The sequence below is a fragment of the Balaenoptera musculus genome, chromosome 10 (genome assembly GCF_009873245.2).
Source record: "Balaenoptera musculus isolate JJ_BM4_2016_0621 chromosome 10, mBalMus1.pri.v3, whole genome shotgun sequence".
Lineage (NCBI taxonomy): Eukaryota > Metazoa > Chordata > Mammalia > Artiodactyla > Balaenopteridae > Balaenoptera > Balaenoptera musculus.
The window spans coordinates 1,397,673-1,420,477 of record NC_045794.1 but is presented as its reverse complement, the minus strand read 5'-3'; the positions used below and the strand labels follow the sequence as shown (position 1 = coordinate 1,420,477).

The 22,805-nt window shown below is 43.6% G+C and overlaps 2 protein-coding genes across 5 annotated transcripts in view; one reads left to right on the top strand and one right to left on the bottom strand.

Annotated features, from left to right (window-relative positions):
• Nucleotides 1-22,805, bottom strand: part of DCP1B (decapping mRNA 1B) — a 56,253-nt gene that overhangs the window by 8,615 nt on the left and 24,833 nt on the right. For all 3 annotated transcript variants that reach the window (XM_036865112.1, XM_036865113.1, XM_036865114.1), the window contains exons 4-5: nt 5,865-5,931; nt 3,631-3,766 (exon numbers count right to left, since the gene is read on the bottom strand). In XM_036865112.1, the coding sequence (XP_036721007.1) occupies nt 3,631-3,766; nt 5,865-5,931 (203 nt within the window). The remainder of the gene's footprint in view (nt 1-3,630; nt 3,767-5,864; nt 5,932-22,805) is intronic.
• The window catches only part of CACNA1C (calcium voltage-gated channel subunit alpha1 C), a 557,739-nt gene continuing 543,116 nt past the window's right edge, over nt 8,183-22,805 (top strand). For both annotated transcript variants that reach the window (XM_036865102.1, XM_036865108.1), the window contains exon 1: nt 8,183-8,664. In XM_036865102.1, coding sequence (XP_036720997.1) covers nt 8,529-8,664 — 136 coding nt within the window. In that variant the 5' untranslated portion in view covers nt 8,183-8,528. The remainder of the gene's footprint in view (nt 8,665-22,805) is intronic.

Here is a 22,805-nt window from a genome sequence, read left to right as displayed (position 1 = left end):
GAAGAGTGTGGGGGAAAGTACACTAGAAGTGCTAAAAGTAGACATCTTTGAGTGGTAGGATTATGGGTAGTTTTATTTTCTTTCTTGTACCCTTGAATTTTCTCAGTGAACATCAAAAGACACAGTAATTTCTTTAATTTCATAAATAAGTCAGAGCCATAGCTAGAGGACAACTATTCATTCTTGCCTTAGGCCACAAAACACGAAATAGTCTTAAATATGAAACAGTCCACTTATTCTTCTCTTTTCTTTTCCTTTTTGCAGTATCGTTGACTTGCAACGTTGTGTTAGCTTTAGGTGTACAGCAAAGTGATTCAGTTACACATGTGTAAACGTATTCTTCAAAACAGTCCACTTCTGAAGGCTCAGCACGTAGCCCCGCGGCCCAAGGCCGCTCTGGCCCGGCTGCTTCCCCCACTCACCGGCACCCCAGCCCCGCGCCTAACCGCGAGGAGGCAGCTCAGAGTCACAGCACTGCTGCTTCACAGCACATTCACGGAAAGTTGTTTCTTCGGGGAGAAAACATAAAATATCGGCCAAAACAAGGTTTTTAAATTACTTTATTAACTTTGCGTAAAAAGTCGTGTCTGGTGTCACCAGGCTTCACTTTATCGATATCATCTTCCTCCAGCTCAAAATGTTTGCTCCTCTTACTTTTTGGGATTTTCACACATTTACGAGGTTTAGAGTTGGAGAGGCCCTCAGAGGTCATTCGGTTAATAAGCATCCAGAGCAGTGAAGTTCTTCTGTAACGTGCCTGGTATTCATCATTCTGTCTCTTCTTGGAAACCTCCGGTAACAGGAAATCCACTTCCTCGCAGCAAGAATCCTGAGGAAAGACTGTGTTTCCATGTCCCTTTCCTGCACCTGGGGCCCGGTCCACTCCTGATCCCCACATCGTCTGGCGTGTCCGTATGTGTTGGGAGAGCAGATGACACAGCGTAAGGCAAGGATAAAGCAGGGCTTCCTCACACAAGGGGACCCCTCAGGGGCAAACACACCCGGTGGGCAGATCAGAAACCACACGAGGGACAAGGAACACGGGAAGTAAGCCTTCAGAGACGTCACCTGTTGCCAGGTAAGTACGGGAGGAGAGAGCCAGCCTCGGAGAGGCGGGAAGGCACTCTCAGGAAGCAACACTGGCACTGTGTTTGGGAGGAGCCCCCAACGCCCGCAGGGGCAGCGGGAGCACGAAGCAGCGAGGCGGGAAGGGTCACCCGAGACCGCGTGGCAGGGCGCTCGGAGGGGCCCGGGGCTTACCCTCTGGGCGGTGAGAAAGCGAGCAGGATGTGGACCAGGGGCCACAGGACCGTGCAGGCCCTTCTGGACGGGATGTGACGGCACCTGGCCTGTGATGGCAGAAGGAAGAGCTGCTTCTGTTATTTATCGCACAGTTGGAGCGATGAACATTACGCATATGACATGTATTTGAATTTATAGAAAAGCAGAGTCTGCACACTGATTAGACCTCTGTCTTCCCTTCATGTCAACACTGTCACAACCGGATAGAACGTTGTTCCGACCTCAACAAGTTTATGCGCAGCGGGAGAGGCCTCCGTGAGTGTAACAAATGAGGAAGAACAAAATACATTCTAAAGAGTAACACACTGGTGAGTGCAGTGGAAGGGACAATCAATTTGAATGAAGAGATCTGGGAAAACTCCATGTAAGAAGTGGCATTCTTCCTGGGCCTCGAAGGAGATGTAGATTCTGAAGGGCAAACAAAACAGGGAAACACTGCAAGTTGTGGGTACAGTACAAAGTGATGGCCTGAGGCCAGTCCCCAGGACCGGGCACCGGTGCTTCCGAGTGTGCGTGAGCTCTGCGTGGCCAGTCCCCAGGACCGGGCACCGGAGCTGCTGAGTGTGCGTGAGCTCTGCGTGGCCAGTCCCCAGGACCGGGCACCGGAGCTTCTGAGTGCGCGTGAGCTCTGCGTTCAGAGGCTCAGGGAGCACTGCATCTCCCGCTCCCACCCCCGGGCCTGGAGACAGAGGCTCCGCAGCCCCGCAGGGCCCCCTGCTGCAGGGGGTGCCTTGTGACGGGCGGGCAGGAAGCAGGAGTGAGGGCAGAGCTGAGGCTGCAGCCTTTGCCGGGGCCTCTGCACTTTAGGACTGGCGTGTTTGAATCATTTCAGGGGCTCCAGATGACAGGAGTGGCCCTGATACGACGGGGGCGGAGGACTCTCGCCCCGGGGTAGGCGAGCAGACAGGGCTGGGTCTCCCGGTCACAGGCACCCTCCTGGCTAGGCCTCTGGTATCTCCAAGAATTGGCTGGTTGGGGAGGGACAGTCTCTCCCCAGCCAGACTTTTAACAAGTCAAAACATCATAAAATAGAAACAATACAGTATGTGTGTTTGCGTATGTGTCTGTGTGTTGGGAGGAGGGAGGGAGAAGAAAGAAAATAATTTTTCTTCAGCGTTTGCATTTCTTATCTATACTGGCCACTGTTATGCCGTCGTCACAGAACCTAAGTTCCTCGAGGGCAAAAATGGCGCCTTTAAGGTGAATGTTCACTGTGCCTGACATAGTACAATTAGTAAAGTATAATTAAGTCACTGGGACATTTTTTCACGGCTGTTGAAGAATCAAATAAAATAAAAAGCGGATCCAGAGCTCGCTGTTACTGGCCGAAGCTGGGGAGAAAGCAACTGGGTCGGGGCCGTGACAGGGCGGGCGGGTGAAACCGCGCTTTGTTCACATTCGTTCAACAAGCCCTTGGGCGGGCAGCGCTGACCACCTGCGGGACTCGCACAGAGACGCCCGCGGGGGTGTCTGTCTCCAGTAGTGCAGCCTCTGGCCCCGCCTCCAAGGCACGTGCAGAAGCCTGGCAGGCTGTCCCCGAGGAACCCACGCCGCACACGGCCCTTCTGACTGCTTCCTGGCGTCACTTACCTTGTTTTCTACCTGCCCTGTTCCCCTCCCCTGTCATTTGCTGTTAGTGCTCAAGACTTAGGTTCAGGATCAGCTCTTCTGGCAGGAACACTTCCAGGCGTGCCGCGTACTTGACGTTCAGCCACTGTGCGCGGCCGCCCGACCCGCCCGTGGTCAGGTTTCCGTCCGCCTTTCTCACAGCACTAATATTACTGATGATCTGTGCCTGACTCAGTTACTCCACCAGGGCTTTAGGCTCTGTCATTCCGTCCACATTTAACAGCTGGAGCTCTGTGGTGGAGAAGGCCTTTCCCGCATCAACCTGGATTATCCGGTGCCCCTGGCCAGGCAGGATAAATGCTAAATTCTTTCCACCGACCGCCAATTTTCAGAGGAAGGGGGTTGGACGTCCTTCCTACTGCTAGTGCCCTAGTACCACCAAGGATAGCCATGATTATTCCACACAGGTTGTGCTCATTTCTTGTTAATTTTATCCCAAAGAATTTTATATTAATTTGTTGCTACTGTCAATGGGGTCTTCTTATTGGAGACTATTTGTATATACGAAGGTTACTGATTTCTCGGGCTGCCTTTGAATCCACTTAAAAGCAAACAGTCTTCAGCCTACTAAAAGCCAATAAAGATCGCATTTCTCCTGCACTTCTGTCTGACGGAAGGAACGGCACCAAGTCCGTCTCAGTGCGCAGGTCCCCACCGTGGAACTTAAGCAAGCGTGCATCACAGGGAGACAGGACTCACCTTTGTGTATTCGTCCTTGGCCTTGGAGAGCATGCGCAAGATGTCTGCCTCCTTGCCCTCTCCCGAGCTGAGGCTCACGGGGGACGCTCCCACTACCGCTCCACGGCGGGCTTTCAACTGCTCGTACTGAGCGAGGCTAGAAAATCAGAAGGGAAATCCACACCAGAAAAGCCAATTCAACACAACCGGTTTTTGAAACTATCCAGTTCTCACCCAGTTGTTTTTATCTTGTTATAATCATGTTAGACATAAGACTGCTGGAACCGAAAGAAGAAAAATGGGAGTTGAGGTCCTGAGTACACTGACCACACGTACACCTCTAGAGTGGGGCGGGCCACCCCCGCCCGGGGCTGTTTTGTACAGAAAGTTAATGATGCATGGCCTGTGGCAGCTGTCACACAGCCAGGGCAGGGCTGAGCAGCTGGGATGGAGACCGGTTAGCCTTGCAAGGCCGAAAGTATCCACCACTGGTCTTTCTCAGAAAAAGTGTGCCAACTCCTCACTGAGAGCAGTAGAAAGGACTCATGTGTCGCTGAGGAAACCCAATTTAGGGTTCTCAAACCCTGGGCAAACCGCATGGCAAATCGGGCGTCTGCCCCTGGTTCCAAAGGGCCTTGAAGTCAAAGCGCGACTGATTCCAGCCCCTCGAATCCTGTGGTTTAGAAACAGAGCGAAGATTCCACCCCAGGAGAGGGGTACGAAAACAGAGCAGTGAGCAGCGCCTTCTGTTTTCCTGAAAACAACACAGAAGGGAGGCCAGATCGCTCCTCCGTGCTACAGCGAGGCTGAGAGGAATACTGCTCCCCGCGTGGGCTCTGACCGCAGCTCACGCGCCTTCATAATTGCCGCGAAGTTTACGGGGAAGGAGACCTGAGGACTCAGTGAGACGTTCAGTTCTAAGTGAGGACAGGCAGGGAACCCACACACATCGGCGGCTTGTTGCTCACCAGCGATCAGGTCCCAGCCCCAGCGGTGAAGGAATCACCGGGGAATCTGACAGTCTTTACGCGGCCTCTTGGCTGGGCAACAGGGTGTTTTTTAATCTGCATGAAATCCTGCTATTATCATCCATTGCACAGTTTACAATAACATGGGTGTTCTAGGAACTCGCTGTTATGGTGGTAAATACCAGTTTGAACACACTTAATCACCACCTGCAGCTTGAGCCGGTTACCTGAAATTGGCTCTCACAAGCTAGGCTTTTCAGAAATCAATCTTACTTATAAAAAAGTACTCCCCACATTCCATATTTTGGGGTCACTTTTTAGCCATTTCCTTGACCCGGGATTTAAAATTGAAAAATGGTTCTTTTGCAGAGGGAGCTGCTCTGTCGAATCTGCGCTGATGGCGGCCAGACCCTGTGTTCGGCCGAGGCCAGTCCTGGGTCAGATCCAGCACGTGCAGGAAACTCATTTCCCTCTGAGGCTCTAAACCATCTGCATAAGCGCAGGGAAATAACTGCCTCCCAGTGAGCAGGCCTGGGGCTCAAGAACCGGTGAGACGGGTTGATGGATCCCAGAGGAGAGAGCACACTGACCCGGGCCTCCTCTCAGGGTCCTCAGGGGGGCAAGAGCGGGGCAGGCAGACAGTCATTTCAGTTTCCCCCGGTGCAGACTGGGGTGAATCACAGGGCCTCGTGAGATTAACAAAAAAAGAGACTAGTAACAGAGAGAGAGAGAGAGAGACAGAGAGAGGGGCTGTCTACTGATCACTAAACTAGTATTAGCTCAGATACTCCCAAAGGAACTGAAAATACAGACTCTCCGAAGCCCTCGCAGGGTCAGAAGGGAGGGAGGTCTGAGCCCCACGGGCAGACTTCAGGGCAGGAAGGATGTGGGCACCCCAGAGAATCTGGGGCAGCCTTTTAGAAGGGCTCTGAATGTTCTCTTCACTGAGATATACTGATAACTTTTCAAGGGAAAAAGCTGCTAATTTACAAAGGAGGATAATATTAAGGAAAACTGCCATCTGGAAAAATTCATATTACAGATTCTCCACACGTGCAGAAAAAAAATGAGGGGAACCCTTCTACATAATAAATCTTACCTAGTGGAAATGTAAAACATTGTCATTTATGTTTATTTTTCATTTATTAAGTAATAGAGAATGTGTTCCTAACCATGGTGAAAAGGACTGCAGTCAGAGACGTGCCCTGTTTAGATTACAGTGTGGCTACGTACACTTAGAAATACAAAGCACCAGGTCCTGACAAATACTCAGCCCGCAGCACTTACTTTTTCATAAGCTCTGCAATTCTTTGGCATTCTTCCTTGTCGTAAAACCAAATTCCATAAATGGACACTGCAAAAAACACATCAAACCAATTATGAGCATCTTCAAAACTACAAAATGGAAAGAAATTCACTTTCCATCTTGAGGGAAATACATACTTCTTGAATAAATGAAACCAGCCACTGGAGTTCAAGCTTGAAAACCTCGCACTGGGGCTTTTTAGGCCCACAGAGAACACACACATGTGCACACACACACAGACACACACTGAAGTATGTTGTCCTTAAAAATACAGCACCTGAACACAACAGGCACGTGGCGAATGCTTCTTAAATGGATGAACAGACTGAAAACGAGCCTCGACTCTAAGCTCCAGCTCTGAAACATCACTGCCGCCACAGGCCCGGCACACACTCACACACACTCCATCTTCTTTGTTAAGTATCGGAAACCTGAAGCACAAATTAGGCCTGGAAGCCTCCCTCCCTTCCCCTTCTCCCAGGAAGGTGTTAGTAACCGAAAGATTGGCTTTGAAAGCCCTAAGTGAGGACACGGTGCAGGAAAAACAAAATTCAGTAATAAATCTCCGACTCCAAAGTGTCTGCACGTAATATTTACAACTGTTGAAAGATGAGGTACAACTCTGACTGAATGATTTAGTAGTGAAAGAACAATGTGGCATAATATAGCTGCTATTGATTGATTTGACAATTTTCAAACAAATTGTATACCTTAATATGTGCCTGTCTAGGTCATTTTTATAGCAAAGGCTAAACAGGTCCAAAATACATTTATAAATATCTAGTTGAGGATCTGGTGGTATTAATCATATAAACAATACACTAACTATATATACATGTTAAAAAAAACTTCACTGAAATAGCTGCCATGTTATGACAGGGCAATGAAAACCAACATATTTTTAAAAGAAATTATTTTTAAAATTTAAACTTACAAAATATTTAATTATATGAATATAATTTGGTCATTAAAACAGCTGTGATATTTTGACAACTTTTCCCCCCACTCACCTGACCAATGACTTGGTGGGCGTTTCTGCTTCTTGTTAGTCAATATTCAGAAATCAAAGGGTACAGGAGATGTCGTTTTAGTGCGGTGTTAAGCAGATGTCTTTAAAAGGACCCTATAAATTTGAACTATCAACTTGCCAATAGGGGGCAATGGCGTCAACTCCTTGTGTGATGCCTGCACCAGGAATCTTTATCTTACCTGCGTGTGCAGGGGGAGGGGGGCAGCTTTTTCTTGATGGAACCATTGTGTCCTCTTAGAAATACACACACATACTCCTCTTTGATACATGGATACTCTGGAAAAAAGAACGTCTGAGTTCTAAAGCCTATGTGCTGAGAGCCTTAATATCAAAAAGAAATTCTTTCATCTCAAGATCATTAAGCGAGTCTCTGAGAACTTGATTCCAGGCTGTTCCCGGTCCATCAACCCTAATCCCCAGCGCCAGCTGCCCCAACAGCTTCCCACATGCCGACCCACCTGCTCTGTGCTCCCCTGAGCGAGAGTGGATCGGATCACCGACATTCAGCGACTAAAAAATCTGAAGACGTTGTATGTTTTGGAGGCTTTAATCCTCGTTACAAAACCAGGATCCTGCTCTATTCTTTGGTTAGAGTGAAAACCTCCTTTCCTTGGAGATGGAATTTTCCAAAACTATCAAAGCAGGAAAGAGGTAACAGGGGAGAGAAACACACAACTAAGAAATTCGAAGCCCACTAGCAGGGGAAGAACAGCCATTTGTGTCTCTTCAGTAGAACATATAAGTAGAAATATTTTGGGTGCCATTTTTGGGGGATGTTACACATTTGTGGCATTTGACATAAGGAACTAGGTTCTCATAAGGACTGGATGCCAAGGAAACTGCTGGTATAAATAGAAAAGCGGTTTGACGATGTTATTACTACGAGAAACTGAAATGCAGATGGAGGGGGAAGATACTGTGAACACATCTTTCAGGTGTTGCAGGGGAGGAAGGGAAGGCTGGGTCTGCAGCCTCACTGAGACGTTGTGGAGATTTCCTTAGGACCTGACCGTTTATCTCTAAAGCGACGTGACTTTAAAATTAAAATGGGGTCATTTTGAAACAGTTCTTTTCACCCCAGTTAATATGCAGTTTGAATGTACAATTTAAATAGTCAAGGAGGAGAAACAGATTTACCAACAGTCCTGGCTCCTGAGAGCAAGGCAAGATAACGAGTAGAACTGGGCCTAACTTTTTCTCCTTAAAATAGTTTCAAAGAGAGGGCCACATTCCACCACGGCTCCCGCCTCTCAGGCGCACGTTCCCAGCCGGGACGAGCCTATCTCTGTCCTGAACGAGGGGCACTGGAGCAGCTGGTGGTGACCATGCAAACCAGAGCCTGTCACCGTCAGGGAGGTGAGGTGCTGATGGGTGGACAGAACCCTCACGTCTCACCCCCAGTTTTCCTGGGCGGCCACGGGGCGAGGCCGGCCTGGGCGGGCAGCGGGCGCCGCAGGGAAGAAAGAAGAAGGCCAGGTTGAAAAGGACCGGAGAAGGTGGCGTGGTTCTGGCATTCTCAAACTTGGAGGGATCGCCGTCACCTGACACGGGGCACAGCCTCGCGGAGCGCCGAGACGGGACCAGCAGAGATGTTCTGAGTGCCCCGGGACCCGCCATGCTGCGAGCCTTCCTCCCACCCACCACGCCTGGGTACCGGCCGCTGCCCAGCCGCCCCGCCGAGATCCAGGTGGGCTTTAAGGGCACTGTGGTGCGTGAGGCTCAGCTCAGCTGTTCCTACATCACTCTTGGAGGTAAGAAACCCCACAGTGGAGCAAAGAATAGGAAGACCCCGAACTGCCTAATGATGCCCACATGTGACTCCCCGCGCTAAGAACACGTTTGGGGGCAATCTTCTTCCTGTTGATGAACACAGGACTTCAATAGCAGAGCTGTGAAATTCTGCCTAAAATTGCCCTGTCCTGGTTTACATCATGCTTTGGAGATTTGGGGTTGAAAAAAGCAATGTTTGAGGCAACAGGCAATGTACCATCGCCTGGTCATATCTGTTAAAACACCAGCTATTAACATCTTCTATTTCCCTCTTAATTCTGCAAGAAAGATTAGGAAAGCAAAATTTCCATGTTAGATTTCATGTCTGAATATTGTAGGTACAACAGACATGAGAGAGAGCAAGCTGATGGTATTCGATACAAATATTTTCTTTTTTTTGAATGTCTCTAGCAGCAAAATCCAAAGTTGATCAAATTTTAAGAGGCTAGTTGAGAGGGTCACAGAAGGAATGGCAAATGTCCTTGATGCGCCTTCATTAGGAAACCTCTGATTCTCATTAGCATGGTGTATGAGTTCATTCTGGAAGTTCTCTGGGGATTTACCTCTCTAGTTTATGTTTTAACAAATATTTCTATAAATCTCTTGTTTTAAGACATTTGTCATTTGTTCCATATTTGACTTCAAATACCTTTCAACTCCAAATCATGAAGGTGGCTTGCAATCTTTTTTTTTATTACTATAATTTTTTTTAAAAAATTATTTTATTTATTTATTTTATTTTTGGCTGCATTGGGTCTTCGTTGCTGGGCGCGGGCTTTCTCTAGTTGTGGCGAGCGGGGGCTACTCTTTGTTGCAGTGCACGGGCTTCTCATTGCGGTGGCTTCTCTTGTTGCAGAGCACGGGCTCTAGGCGTGCGGGCTTCAGTAGTTGCAGCACATGGTCTCAGTAGTTGTGGCTCGCGGGCTCTAGAGCTCAGGCTCAGTAGTGTGGCGCACAGGCTTAGTTGCTCCGCGGCATGTGGGATCTTCCCGGACCAGGGCTCGAACCCGTGTCCCCTGCATTGGCAGGTGGATTCTTAACCACTGCGCCACCAGGGAAGCCTCGGCTTGAAATCTTTTAGCAATACTCATGCTACTATTTGCGCAACTTTAAAATACAAGGCCTATCTCCATACAGTTAGGAAGCAGATAAGACATAACTGCATAGGTGAAGTTATGTAGGCAGGATAAGGGTGTCTGACTCAGTAATGCTCTCCTCCCTGCTCCCCAACCCATCCCGCCCTCACTCTCTTTAAAAATAATCTCAGTAATTTCTCTCAGAAGGATAGGAAATATATTTTTTTTAGTCAGTAGGCAGCAAAGAAGGCATTTAAGTTCTCTCTGTTCACTAGGAAAGCCATGGAAACCTGGCAGTGTAAATTACACAAACCTCTTCTGGGCACTTAAGGATAAGCCAAAAGTCTCCAAATTCCTTCAAACCCCATTCTTTTCATGAAGTCTTTCTCAAACGAGTGGAATAATAATCCCAGTGGAAGGACCAAGAACATGTGATCACATGTTTGGTGTAGACACTTGTTTTTGAGACTTTGCTCGAATACAGAATTCCTTGTGCCATTTACCCCGTTCCAGTTTTTGTAGCTCAACCCCACAGATGGCGACTGGTGACTGGCATTTGGTTGTAAGCACACACACACAGCTACTATCCTACCGAAAGATCTCAAGGTAGTTAAGCAATTAGACGGTGAAAGGCGTGAAATGTCAGAGCTGGAGGTTAGGCGCAGGTGTGTGGTTCAAACACTTTCTTCACTAGTGAGGAGGGTGTTCTCTCTCTCATGGCCACAGTCATGTTTCCTGGTTCAATCTGTTTCCATAAAATACGCCCCTCCCCCAGCCTTACAAACGAAATACGTAAAGTGTGAAAACAATTTTCATGTTTGAATGATTTGTAGGCTCGGTTATAAGAGATGCGAATCCATCTTGCTTAACCTAAGGTTCATGTGAACTCTCAAAAGGTCCCAAGGAAGGATGGAAGGGAGGGAGGGAGGAAGGAGGAAGGGCATGCGAGAAGCGGGGTATCTGAGGGCAGGGGATGCGAGGCCAGCTTTGGCATCCACAGCTGGGAGGGAAAGACGCTGCGCCTGGCTGCTCTGTGCTGACCCGGTACTTCTACCCCATTCGGAACGCTTTGCACCAAAAATGCATTCCTCCGGCATGTTCTTTAATGCCTTTAAAGTAACGTTCTTTCATTCACCTTCTGCCTCAGCCTCACTGACCAAACACGGACACGATCTTGTAAAACAAAACCTTCGCTGGCCCCCGAGAGTCTACATAGCATTGTTATCTTTGGCCCCTGGTCTGGTTCTTTTCATGTGACACAGTTTAACTGCACCTCACAAATCAGTGGTCCCATGATCTCCAAATACTGGAAGGTTCACAGCAGATGGGAAGCAGCTTCTCTTTTATGCGTGACTAATACTTATGAACATTTTGGGGGAAACAGTAGAAAGCCTAAACAAATACTGTGAAGTAAGAACAGCCTCCCTCTTGCTAAATAAATTAACTTCCTTACAAAGTTAATGCCATAAACAGTAACAGAAGCAGCCTCTGTACTAGAGCATTGCACTAATTTGGATCAAATTAATATTAATCTCCAACTATAAATGAGAATTTATTATCTCCGAAGAAAAAGATGGATTTATCTTTCAAAAAAGTTTTCATTTCTAACAAATGCATGTTATGTCGTTAGACCTTCCAAGTCTCCACAGAGGGCTTTATCCTCCCAAAATGGAAATCTTAACGTCTGCTACTGCCCTCAGGTTCATGAAAGGTCACGTGGGATCTTCTCCATTATATGCTAACTCCCTAATTTTATTTATTTCAGGGGAAAGTTGCTTTAGTCTAGGAGATTTAACAGAGTGAATAAAACATTAAAAAAAATTAAGAAGCAGAAAAAGTCGCAGGTAATAATAAAAATAAATAGGAACAACTGATTCTGTTTTGTTGGTCATTTAAACTTATATTTTCGTTTGCCCATATCTTGCTGGTTAATCCCCAAATCTCCCAGGAGTCAAATAACAAGCGTGGGCTCCTGAGGTGTCTTCCTTCCCTGAGCCCTTGTCCTTCAAGACTCCTCTAGGGGGAAACAGTCTCAAGTGTTTCTTTGCTCTCATACTTTTTCACACATCCTTGGACTTAAAAAAAAAAAGCATATGTCATAACTAAGTGTTTACCGAACTGCTCCCCCACTAGACCTGAGCTCCTGGAGGGCGGGACTTGAATGCACAATGACCAGCAAGTGGCACGTTCAACAGGTATTTGCTGAGTTGAGCTGAAATCCAAGACGTCAGGATCTTGTACCATCTTACGTGATGGTTGCCACTATTCTGGCTTAACTAAACGTCACAGTCTAGATGTGCTAGGTCCTCCCCAGGGACCGACTACAACTTGCCCGGGGCTCACAGCACAGGGTTTCCTGACGTCATCCCTTTTATTCTCCTGACCTCACTCAGAATTTGCTTCAAACATCTGATAATCTTAGGCATAAGTTATGTTGATGGGACTTTGTCATCAGCTCCCTAGGACTGTACATTCTATTGATCCAGCACTGTGTGGGCACTGACGTTCTCATTTTCTGTGTGTTTATTATTCTAACAATGCTACCACAGACCAGTCTTCCTGATGGAGTACCTGTCAGGCACCGGCAACTAAGAGCTCAAAGAATGCAATTAATCTGCAAAAATCACGTGCATTTCTCTTCAGAGTATGAGTAACAGTACTTTATCTGGCAGAAAACACACTTATTCGTATTCCAGTCATGTCTGATGATAGTACTCTGAAGCTTACACATACAAGTACCTAAATTATCTTAAAAACATAAGACTGATATGCAATGTCAATTATTCCAGCAACACACTGAAAATGTGTTACCTGGAGTGAATCTCAATATAGCAAAATAAGTCTTGTCTCAGAGAATTGTAGTTTCTGAGAAATATATGTTTAAGGTAAACATAAAACAGAGTATTTCTATAGGTCAAAAACTTGTTCCAATGACAAACAGACTTCCTCATATTTGAATCAGGTTATTTAATCAAGTGTTTACTAGTTATAGGAATAGCTTCGCTGAAGTACACTAACTATAAAAATACATGATCACTGAAAAATTTCTAAGATTTTACACGGCGGTGGTTTAGCAAAAGGGACCCTAATGCTACTTTGTGATTGGGAGAAAGTGAGTCGGACTTTCTGTACTTTTCTTTTTTTTTTTTTAATTAATTAATTAATTTATTTTTATGGCTGTGTTGGGTCTTCGTTTCTGTGCGAGGGCTTTCTCTAGTTGCGGCAAGCGGGGGCCACTCTTCATCGCGGTGCGCGGGCCTCTCACTATCGCGGCCTCTCTTGTTGCGGAGCACAGGCTCCAGACGCGCAGGCTCAGTAGTTGTGGCTCACGGGCCTAGTTGCTCCGCGGCATGTGGGATCTTCCCAGACCCGGGCTCGAACCCGTGTCCCCTGCATTGGCAGGCAGACTCTCAACCACTGCGCCACCAGGGAAGCCCAAGTTTCTGTACTTTTTTCATTTCGACCTTAATCTATAACTGTGGAAGTAGCAGACCCCACTTTTCCCAAAGGCCTTTCTGTTATAAATAGTTGAATCATGGTTTGGTTCTACTATTAAATTAGAGCTCTAAGGCTGAATAGAGGATAATTCTAACACCAGTTCTTGCCTAAAATTGTTTTCTTTCTCCAAAACCCATAAGAACATGAAAAAATTATAATTTGTCCTTCTGTGGGTTAAGAAGTAATAACCCAATAGTTTTAAATCGATTATTTGAAACTACGAAGTGATTTCTGGACAAAAGTCAGTAACATAAAAAATAGACTCTAAGAGAACAGACACGAACACTCAATGCAGCCACAAGCAGGGAACTGTGTTAGGCAAACTAAAAGATGCTTCACTCGTTAAGCATTTCAGAAAATGTTTGGAATCCAGTTTTTCTCTGCCAAGATTTAGACTTCCAGCATGTCAAGCTGGGCTCTCAAAAACAAATGATAAAATACAGTCATCTCCAAACCACAAATGAAGTGCATGAATCCAAATAGCATTACTATGCAGATGTTTCCTCGGTAAAGTCGAGAACGTTAAGTCTCTATGGTTCAGGATAAAATAAAAGTGACCTCTCCTTAATTGCACTCTCACATCGTGTCTGTACATCACCTTATGTGACGCTGTCACATGGTCCTCCTCATCTACGCATGCCAGATCGCTAAGTTAAGTAAGTTCCGAGATGACAGCTTTTCCGTGTCAAGGTCCTATCTGCAGTGAGTCCCCTAACCCTAAAGGGTGACGTGTGAAGGCCGTGTGGACCGGGCGGTCCGGGCGAGGGCGGCACTGTGGACCCGGAGAGCGTGTGTGCTCCAAGGAGCTGTCAGGTATCACAACGCAACACACAGAAACACAAAAACCCAAAGTGAGTGTTTGCTTTCCATGAGGCTTTTCAGAGCCTTCTTGAATTGCCAGAATGCCAGTTCTTTAGATAAACAGTCTCCTTTAGAGTTTAGATCTCTTCGTTTCAGCATGAGCTGAATACTGATGAGAGAACAGAAAAGCAATTCTGGGTTTAAGGTCAGAGTGGCAGGTGTCATCACTCATGTCCCCGCAGATGTGCAGCCCGTTATCACATATGAAAACACATCAGCTCCTGAGCAATGGTTTGTAGAAAATAGGTCAGTTTTTCAGTTAGAATGGCAAAGGAGGCTTACAGACACAGATGCGGTGACCACAGTGTAATTTTAAAATTCCTCCTTTCTAAGAAGCACAGACTGAGGTGGTAGAGCACCCCTGAAGGCCGCCCCTAGCCGCTGCTCTCACCACAGGAACCAGCCTGCCCATCAGGCACAGGCCACCTGTTCTGATTGGAGTGAAATGTCAAATTCCTCGTCTCCTACCCCACACCCATGTGGTCTGAAGGAGTTTAAGGATCTTGTCTCCCTGCGCAGGTCCTGAACTGAAGGACACTCTGTTGTTATTCCTGCAAATACTAAGATTCTGTCTAGCAAGAGTGTCAAGTATTTTTAGCCATACAATTACTTTTAAGATATTTTTGGACTCTAGGAGGGCTTCAGGAGTTCAATCTACAAACCCTAAAATTGTATGTGAAATGGTGTGCACATGTGCAGACAGACGTTTTTGGAGGTGGGGCGGTACAAAGCATAGCCCCCCCAAAACAATGCCTGGCACACAGCAGGAAAACAAGACATATTTGAGGGAGTGGGGAAGGGGGGCAGGCAGGCAGGAAGCTTATCAGATTCTCAAAGGGGTCTGTGACCCCAAAAGGTTAAGAACGACTATTTGAGGCTATCAACATACCAGCAAATATCTCGAAATAGAAAAATAAACTCGCAATTATCTGTGGGCAGATAACTTGGCTTTCATTTCCTTAGTAATAAATTTACACAGGGGACACTTTTAACCTTTCAAATTGCTTTTGTAATAATTGCTTGAACTGATTCCAAGGTTAAGATAACAGAGGATAAAGTCTCAAGGTCTTAGAATTTGTTGGACTGCAAGAGCTTTTACTCCTCCCGGCGGCCTGAAGCCAAGGAGAGGGTGACAGCACAGGGAACCCTGCGCGTCCTTGGCCACGCGCTCAGCTTCGGCCACGGCTCCAGGAGCTTGAGGTAGCATTTTTGTTTCAGTCTCTATCATGAACTCGGGGAGAGGGAGGAATTTTGGGAAAGCTGGGCAACTTTGTGGCTCTTTCACGATCACCCCAAGCAGAACATGTTCAAAGCTGGACAAAAACATCAGACCTATGTATGTAAATAACAACTCTAGAATTAATACATAAATGATTTGGGAATTACTTTAAGTACATTGTACCTATCTGTTTCTTATGCAGATCTGTTCATTTTCTGTGTTTATTTGGTACCACAGAATACAAATAAAATGTAAGATGTGGTCTCTGCCCACAAGGGGCCTGTAATGTATTACTCATGCCACCGCTTTCTGCATAGTCTAGGTAATCAATAACCAACTCATTAATGGTAGCATAATGCAAGAGCAAACGTTTCACAAAATGCATTCTTAATGAGCAATGCTGCTTCCAAATTATGACCTCATTGTTTGCAAATTTGACTTTCTCACTGCTATTATTTTTTATGGGTATGTATAGGTACATTTCAACTGGAGCTTTGGAAGAAGTTAAAGCATACACCTCCTAATATGTTCTGTAAGAGCCGTCAAGAAGAGACCTATGGTTATATTTTAAATCTTATTGTTTCCTATACATATTGTTCTAGGGAAAGGACTGTAGACTAAGGAAAGGAAAATTGACTTTTAAAAAAAATTGACTCTTAAGAAAGAAGTGGAAAGTTAAATCCTTCTACTCAGGAAAAGATTAAGTTGTGTAGGTTTTCATATTTGTAGCAAAAGGAAACCTTTCCTCTCAGAAACACATGGAGAAAGCAGATGTCCCAGGCCAGAGGAAAGGGGGCAGGGTCTTTCTAACGATCTGAAAACTAGAAATGCAAAATAAACCATTCCCATCACCTAAGATTACTTAAAACTTTCAGCTGAAGTCAAGTTACACAATAGGCTTTGGTATCATGTTGGTTTAAAGTCCTGAAGATGTGTTTTATTAAGGTTGTTGTATTTTAATTTGAGGAAGCAAGATACAAAAGTGAGAAAAGTTAGCATCCATCTCATCAACTTAGAAGAGGAGATCAGGGTTAGATGAAAGAGTAGATAAGAAACACCAGGATAAAGAAGAGAGTAACAAGTTATACTTGAATACTGATTTCCTTAACATCTTCTTTTATAAGGCTCAATTATGCCTACTTTTCAAAACTGAGAAGTACTCTATATATTATTGCTTAAATAATATATTTAAATATAGTAATATTTAACGGAACTTAAAGCATTGTGTTCAATGAGCTCTGACAATAAACTCTCACATAACCAATCACCCAAAACAAGATATAAAATATTTTCATCACCCTTTTTCAGTCAACACCTGCACCACTTCTACCACCAACTCCAGCAGAGACAACCATTTTCTGACTTCTATCAGGATAGATTAGTTTTGCGTTTTTCTTAGACTTCACAGAAATGGGATCAAACGGTATATACGTTTTTGGTGAATGGCTTCTTTTGCTTAGCATAATGTTTTTGAGATTCATGTTGTTGAATATATCAGGAGCTCATTCCTTTTTATTGCTAAGTAGGATTCCACTGTATGAATCTACCAAATTTGTTTATCCATTTACTTATTATGGACATTTGGGTTATTACCAGCTTTTTTTTTTTTTTAACATCTTTACTGGAGTATAACAAAGTGAATCAGCTATACATATACATACATCCCCATATCCCCTCCCTCTTGCGTCTCCCTCCCACCCTCCCTATCCCACCCCTCTAGGTGGTCACGAAGCACCGAGCTGATCTCCCTGTGCTATGCGGCTTCTTCCCACTAGCTATCTATTTTACATTTTATTACCCGCGTTTTAAAATAAATGTTCATAGCAGTTCTACTTATAATAGCCCCAAGCTGGAAACAACCAAAATGCCATCAACAGGTGAATGAATAAACAACCATGAAATATTACTCATTAATAAAAAGGAAAGAACTATTGATATATAAACATGAATGAATCTCAAGGTTGTTACACTGAGAGACCAAAAGTGAGTACTTAACTCAGAGAAAGACAAATATCATATGATATCACTTATATGTGGAATCTAAAAAAAGGGTACAAATGATCTTATCTACAAAACAGAAATAGAGTAACAGATGTAGAAAACAAACTTATGGCTACCAGAGGGTAAGGGGGGGAGAGATAAATTGGGAGACTGGGACTGACATAGACACACTACTATATATAAAATAGATAATAAGGACCTACTGTCTAGCACAAGGAACTCTACTCAATACTCTGTAATGGCCTATATGGGAAAAGAATCTAAAGGAGTGGATATATGTATATGTATAACTGATTCACTTTGCTGTACACCTAAAACTAACACAACATTGTAAATCAACTATACTCCAATAAAATTTTTTTTAGAAGTGAGTACTTACAGGATGGTTCCACTTTTTAAAATTGGGGTATAGTTGATTTATAATATTACATAAGTTTCAGGTGTACAACATAGTGATTCACAATTTTTAAAGGTTATACTCCATTTATACTTATTATAAAATATTGGCATATTCCCTGCACTGTATAATATATCCTTATGGCTTATTTATTTTATACATAGTAGTTTGTACCTCTTAATCCCCTACTCCTATCTTGCCCCTCCCCCTTTCCCTCTCCCCACTGGTAACCACTAGTTTGTTCTCTGTATCTGTGAGTCGGTTTCTGTTTTGTTATACTCACTAGTTTTATTTTGTAGATTCCAAATGTAAGTGATATCATACAGTATTTTTCTTTCTGTCTGACTTATTTCACTTAGCAAAATGCCCTCTAAATCCATCCATGTTGCTGCAAATGGCAAGATTTCATTCTTTTTTAAGGCTGAGTAATATTCCATTGTGTGTGTGTGTGTGTGTGTGTGTGTGTGTGGTGTGTGTGTGTGTGTGTGTGTGTGTATATATATATATATATTTATATGTATACACATATATAAAACACCACATCTTCTTTATCCAGTCATCTGCTGATGAACACTTGGGTTGCCTCCGTATCTTGGCTACTGTAAGTAATGCTGCCATGAACGTTGGGGGGTTGTGTATCGTTTCAAATTAGTGTTTTTGTTTCCTTTAGATATATACCCAGAGGTGGAACTGCTGGGTCATACCATAGTTTATTTTTTAGTTTTTTGAGAAACCTCTATAATATTTTCCACATTGGCTGCACCAATTTACATTCCCACCAATAGTGCACAAAGGGTTCCCTTTTCTCCACATCCTCACCAACACTTATCTCTTGTCTTTCTGATAATAGCCATTCAGACAGGTGTGAGGTGATATCTCACCATGGTTTTGATTTGCATTTCTCTGACGAGTAACGATGTTGAGCATCTTTTCATGTACATCCTGGCCATCCGTATGTCTTCTTTGGAAAAACGTCTATTCAGGTCTTCTGCCCATTTTTAATCAAGTTGTTGGTTTTCTATCAAGAAAAGTTGTATGAGCTGTTTATATATTTTAGATATTAACCCCTTATTAGCCATACCATTTGCGAATATTTTCTCCCATTCAGTAGTCTGCCTTTTTGTTTTGTTGATGGTTTCTTTTCCTGTGCAAAAGCTTTTCAGTTGAATAAGGTTCCATTTGTTTTTTGCTTTTGTTTCCTTTGCCTTAGGAAACAGATCCAAAAAAATGTTTCTATGATTTATGTCAAAGAGTGTTCTGCCCATTATTTTTCTCTAGGAGTTTTAAGGTTCTAGTCCTACATTTAGGTCTTTAATCCATTTTGAGTTTATTTTTGTATATGATGTTAGAGAATGTTTTAATTTCATACTTTTACATGTAGCTGTCCAGTTTTCCCAGGACCACTTATTAAAGAGACTGTCTTTTCTCCATTGTATATTCTCACCTCCTTTGTCATAGATTAATTGACCGTAAGTGCTTGGGTTTATTTCTGAGATTTCTATCCTGTTCCATTGATCTATGTGTCTGTCTTTGTGCCAGCACCATAATGTTTTGATTACTGTAGCTTTGTAGTAAAGTCTGAAGCCAGGGAGCATGATTCCTCCAGCTCTGTTCTTCTTTCTCAAGATTGTTTTGGCTATTTGGGGTCTTTTGTATTCCCATACAAATATAAAAATTATTTCTTCTAGTTCTGTAAAAATGCCATTGGTATTTTGATAGGGATTGCATTGAATCTGTAGACTGCCTTGGGTAGTATGGGCATTTTAACAATATTATTTTTTCCAATCCACGAACACAGTGTATCTTGCCATCTGTTTCTGTTGTTTTCAATTTCTTTCATCAGTGTCTTACAGTTTTCCGAGTACAGTTCTTTTACCTCCTTAGGAGGTTTATTCCCAGGTATTTTATTCTTTTTGATGTGATTGTTTCCTTAATTTCTCTTTCTGACAGCTTGTTGTTAGTGTATAGTGCAACAGATTTCTGTATATTAATTTTGTATCTTATTCTGCAACTTTACTGAATTCACTGATGGACTCTAGTAGTTTTTTTTTGGTGGTGTCTTTAGGATTTTCTTTGTATAGTATCACGTCATCTGCAGTGACAGTTTTACTTATTCCTTTCCAGTTTGGATTCCCTTTATTTCTTTTTCTTGTCTGATTGCTATGGCTAGGACTTCCGATACTGTGTTGAATAAAAGTGGTGAGAGTGGGCATCCTTGTTGTGTTCCTGATCTTAGAGGAAATGCTTTCAGCTTTTCACTGCTGAGTATGACGTTGGCTGTGGGCTTATCATATATGGCCTTTATTCTGTTCAGTTCTCTCTATACCAACTTTCTGGAAAGTCTTTATCATAAATGGATGTTGAATTTTGTCAAAAGCCTTTTCTGCATCTATTGAGATGACTGTAATGTTTTTTTCTAAAAATAAATTTATTTATTTATTTTTGGCTGTGTTGGGTCTGTTGCTGCATGTGGGCTTTCTCTAGTTGTGGTGAGCGGGGGCTACTCTTCGTTGCGGTGTGCAGGCTTCTCATTGCGGTGGCTTCTCTTGTTGCGGAGCATGGGCTCTAGGCTTCCGTAGTTGTGGCACGCGGGCTCAGTAGTTGTGGCTCATGGGCTTAGTTGCTCTGTGGCATGTGGGATCTTCCCAAACCAGGGATTGAACCCGTGTCCCCTGCATTGGCAGGTGGATTCTTAACTGCTGTGCCACCAGGGAAGTCCCGACCATAATGTTTTTATTCTTCAATTTCTACAAGTCAAATCAATGTGATACACCTCATTAACAAATTGGAGAATTGGGGATTTACTTTAAGTACATTGTAGCTCTCTATTTCTTATCCAGATCTGTTCATTTTCTGTGTTTATTTGGTACCACAGAATACAAATAAAATATAATATGTGGTCTCTGCCCACAAGGGGCCTGTAATCTATTACTCATGCCACTGCTTTCTTCATAGTCTAGGTAATCAATAACCAACTCATTAATGGTAGTATAATGCAAGAGCAAACGTTTCACAAAATGCATTCTTAGTGAGCAATGTTGCTTCCAAATTATGACCTATCTTTATTTGCAAATTTGATTTTCTCACTGCTATTATCCTATAATGAATAAAATTACAATGAGAATTTGTGTAAAAGTATTTGTGTGAACATATGTTTTCACTTCTCTTAAGTAAATACCTGTAAGTGGAACTTGCTGGGTCATATGATAATTATGTTTAAGTATATAAGAAATTGCCAAACAATTCTCCAAAGGGGCTGCACCATGTTTTCCTCCTATCAGCAATGTATGAGAGCTTCAGATGCTCCACATCCTCATTAAAACTTGGTAATGCCAGTCTTTTATTTATTTATTTATTTGGTTGCACCAGATCTTAGTTGCAGCAGGCAGGCTCCTTTAGTTGTGGCTCATGAGCTCCTTAGTTGAGGCTTGCTGGTTCCTTAGTTGTGGCAGGCGGGCTCCTTAGTTGTGGTAGGCAGCCTCCTTAGTTGCAGCTCATGGGCTCCTTAGTGGCGGCATGCGAACTCTCAGTTGCGGCATGCATGTGGGATCCAGTTCCCCAGCCAGGGATCGAACCCGGGCCCCCTGCATTGGGAGCGCGAGTCCCAACCACTGCACTACCAGGGAAGTCCCCAGTAATGTCAGTCTTTTAAATTTAACCATTCTAGTAAATTATGTGGTGTTCTCATGCTTGTTTTAATTTACATATCCCTCCAATGTCCAATAAGCATATGAGAAAGTGCTCAACACAGTTATGGCAAAATGCAAATTAAAACCACAGTGAGATATCATTTCAGAACTCCCAGAACAGCTCAAATTAAAAGGAGTAACAATATCCAGTGTTGACAAGGATATGGAACAATGGATTTTCATACATCACTGCAGGGAGTATAAATGGGCGCAACTTTAGAAAACTGTCCAGCAGTATCCACAGAGCTATACAAACCCCTACACTGTACATGAGGTGTTTGTATAAACCCCAAACAAATAAGTGCATATATCCACCAAAACACATGAGCCAGAATGTTCATGGCAACTTTACTCACGATAGTTCAAGACCAGAAATAACTCAGATACCATCAATGGAGAATGGATTAGTAGACTGCAATGTACTGATCCTATGGTGTACTGCACAATACACACAGATAACTTCTGCTGGACACAACGACGTGGAAGTCCCTGATGAGTACATTGAACATCTCTTTACTGGCTATCTGTGTATCTTCTTTTGTAAAGCATCTGTTACATATTTTGCCAATTTTTAAACTGGATTGCTTATCTTCCTGAGTTCTAAGAGTTATTTATATATTCTGGATATAAGTACTATGTCAGATGTGTGTGCACACGCATGTGTGTGTACAGTGAATGTTTTTTCCCAGTCTGTGGCTTGCATTTTCATTTTCCTAAAGGTAATACACCTTTAGGTATAGAACAGACGTTTTTAATTTGATGGAAGTTTACTTTTATTTTTTTAATAAATTTATTTATTTATTTTGGCTGTGTTGGGTCTTTGTTGCTGCTCACGGCTTTCTCTAGTTGTGGTGAGTGGGGGCTACTCTTTGTTGTGGTGCATGGGCTTCTCATTGCGGTGGCTTCTCTTGTTGCAGAGCACAGGCTCTAGGCACTCGAGCTTCAGTAGTTGGGGCGTGCAGGCTCAGTAGCTGTGGCTTGCAGGCTCTAGCAGGCTCAGTAGTTGTGGCGCACAGGCTTAGTTGCTCCATGGCATGGCAGGTGGATTCTTAACCACTGAGCCACCAGGGAAGTCCGGAAGTTTACTTTTGATGAGGTACAATTTATCATTTTTTTTTCTTTTATGGTAAATGTTCATAAGATTCTATTCAAATCTAGTGTTTGGTGATACTACCAGTTTTTAAACATTTTCAATAAGGAGTTACATTTTAGTTGCTTCTACAAAAAATGAAAAAAAAGGATTTATTATTTAATTCTCAGATAAAATAACTATAGCATAAGCCTTACTGTTTAAACCATACGGCCATGGTTTAGCAGGGCCACTGCAAAACAGGGACATGATCTCTGTTCCTGTAACATAATTAAAATACCAACTTGGTAG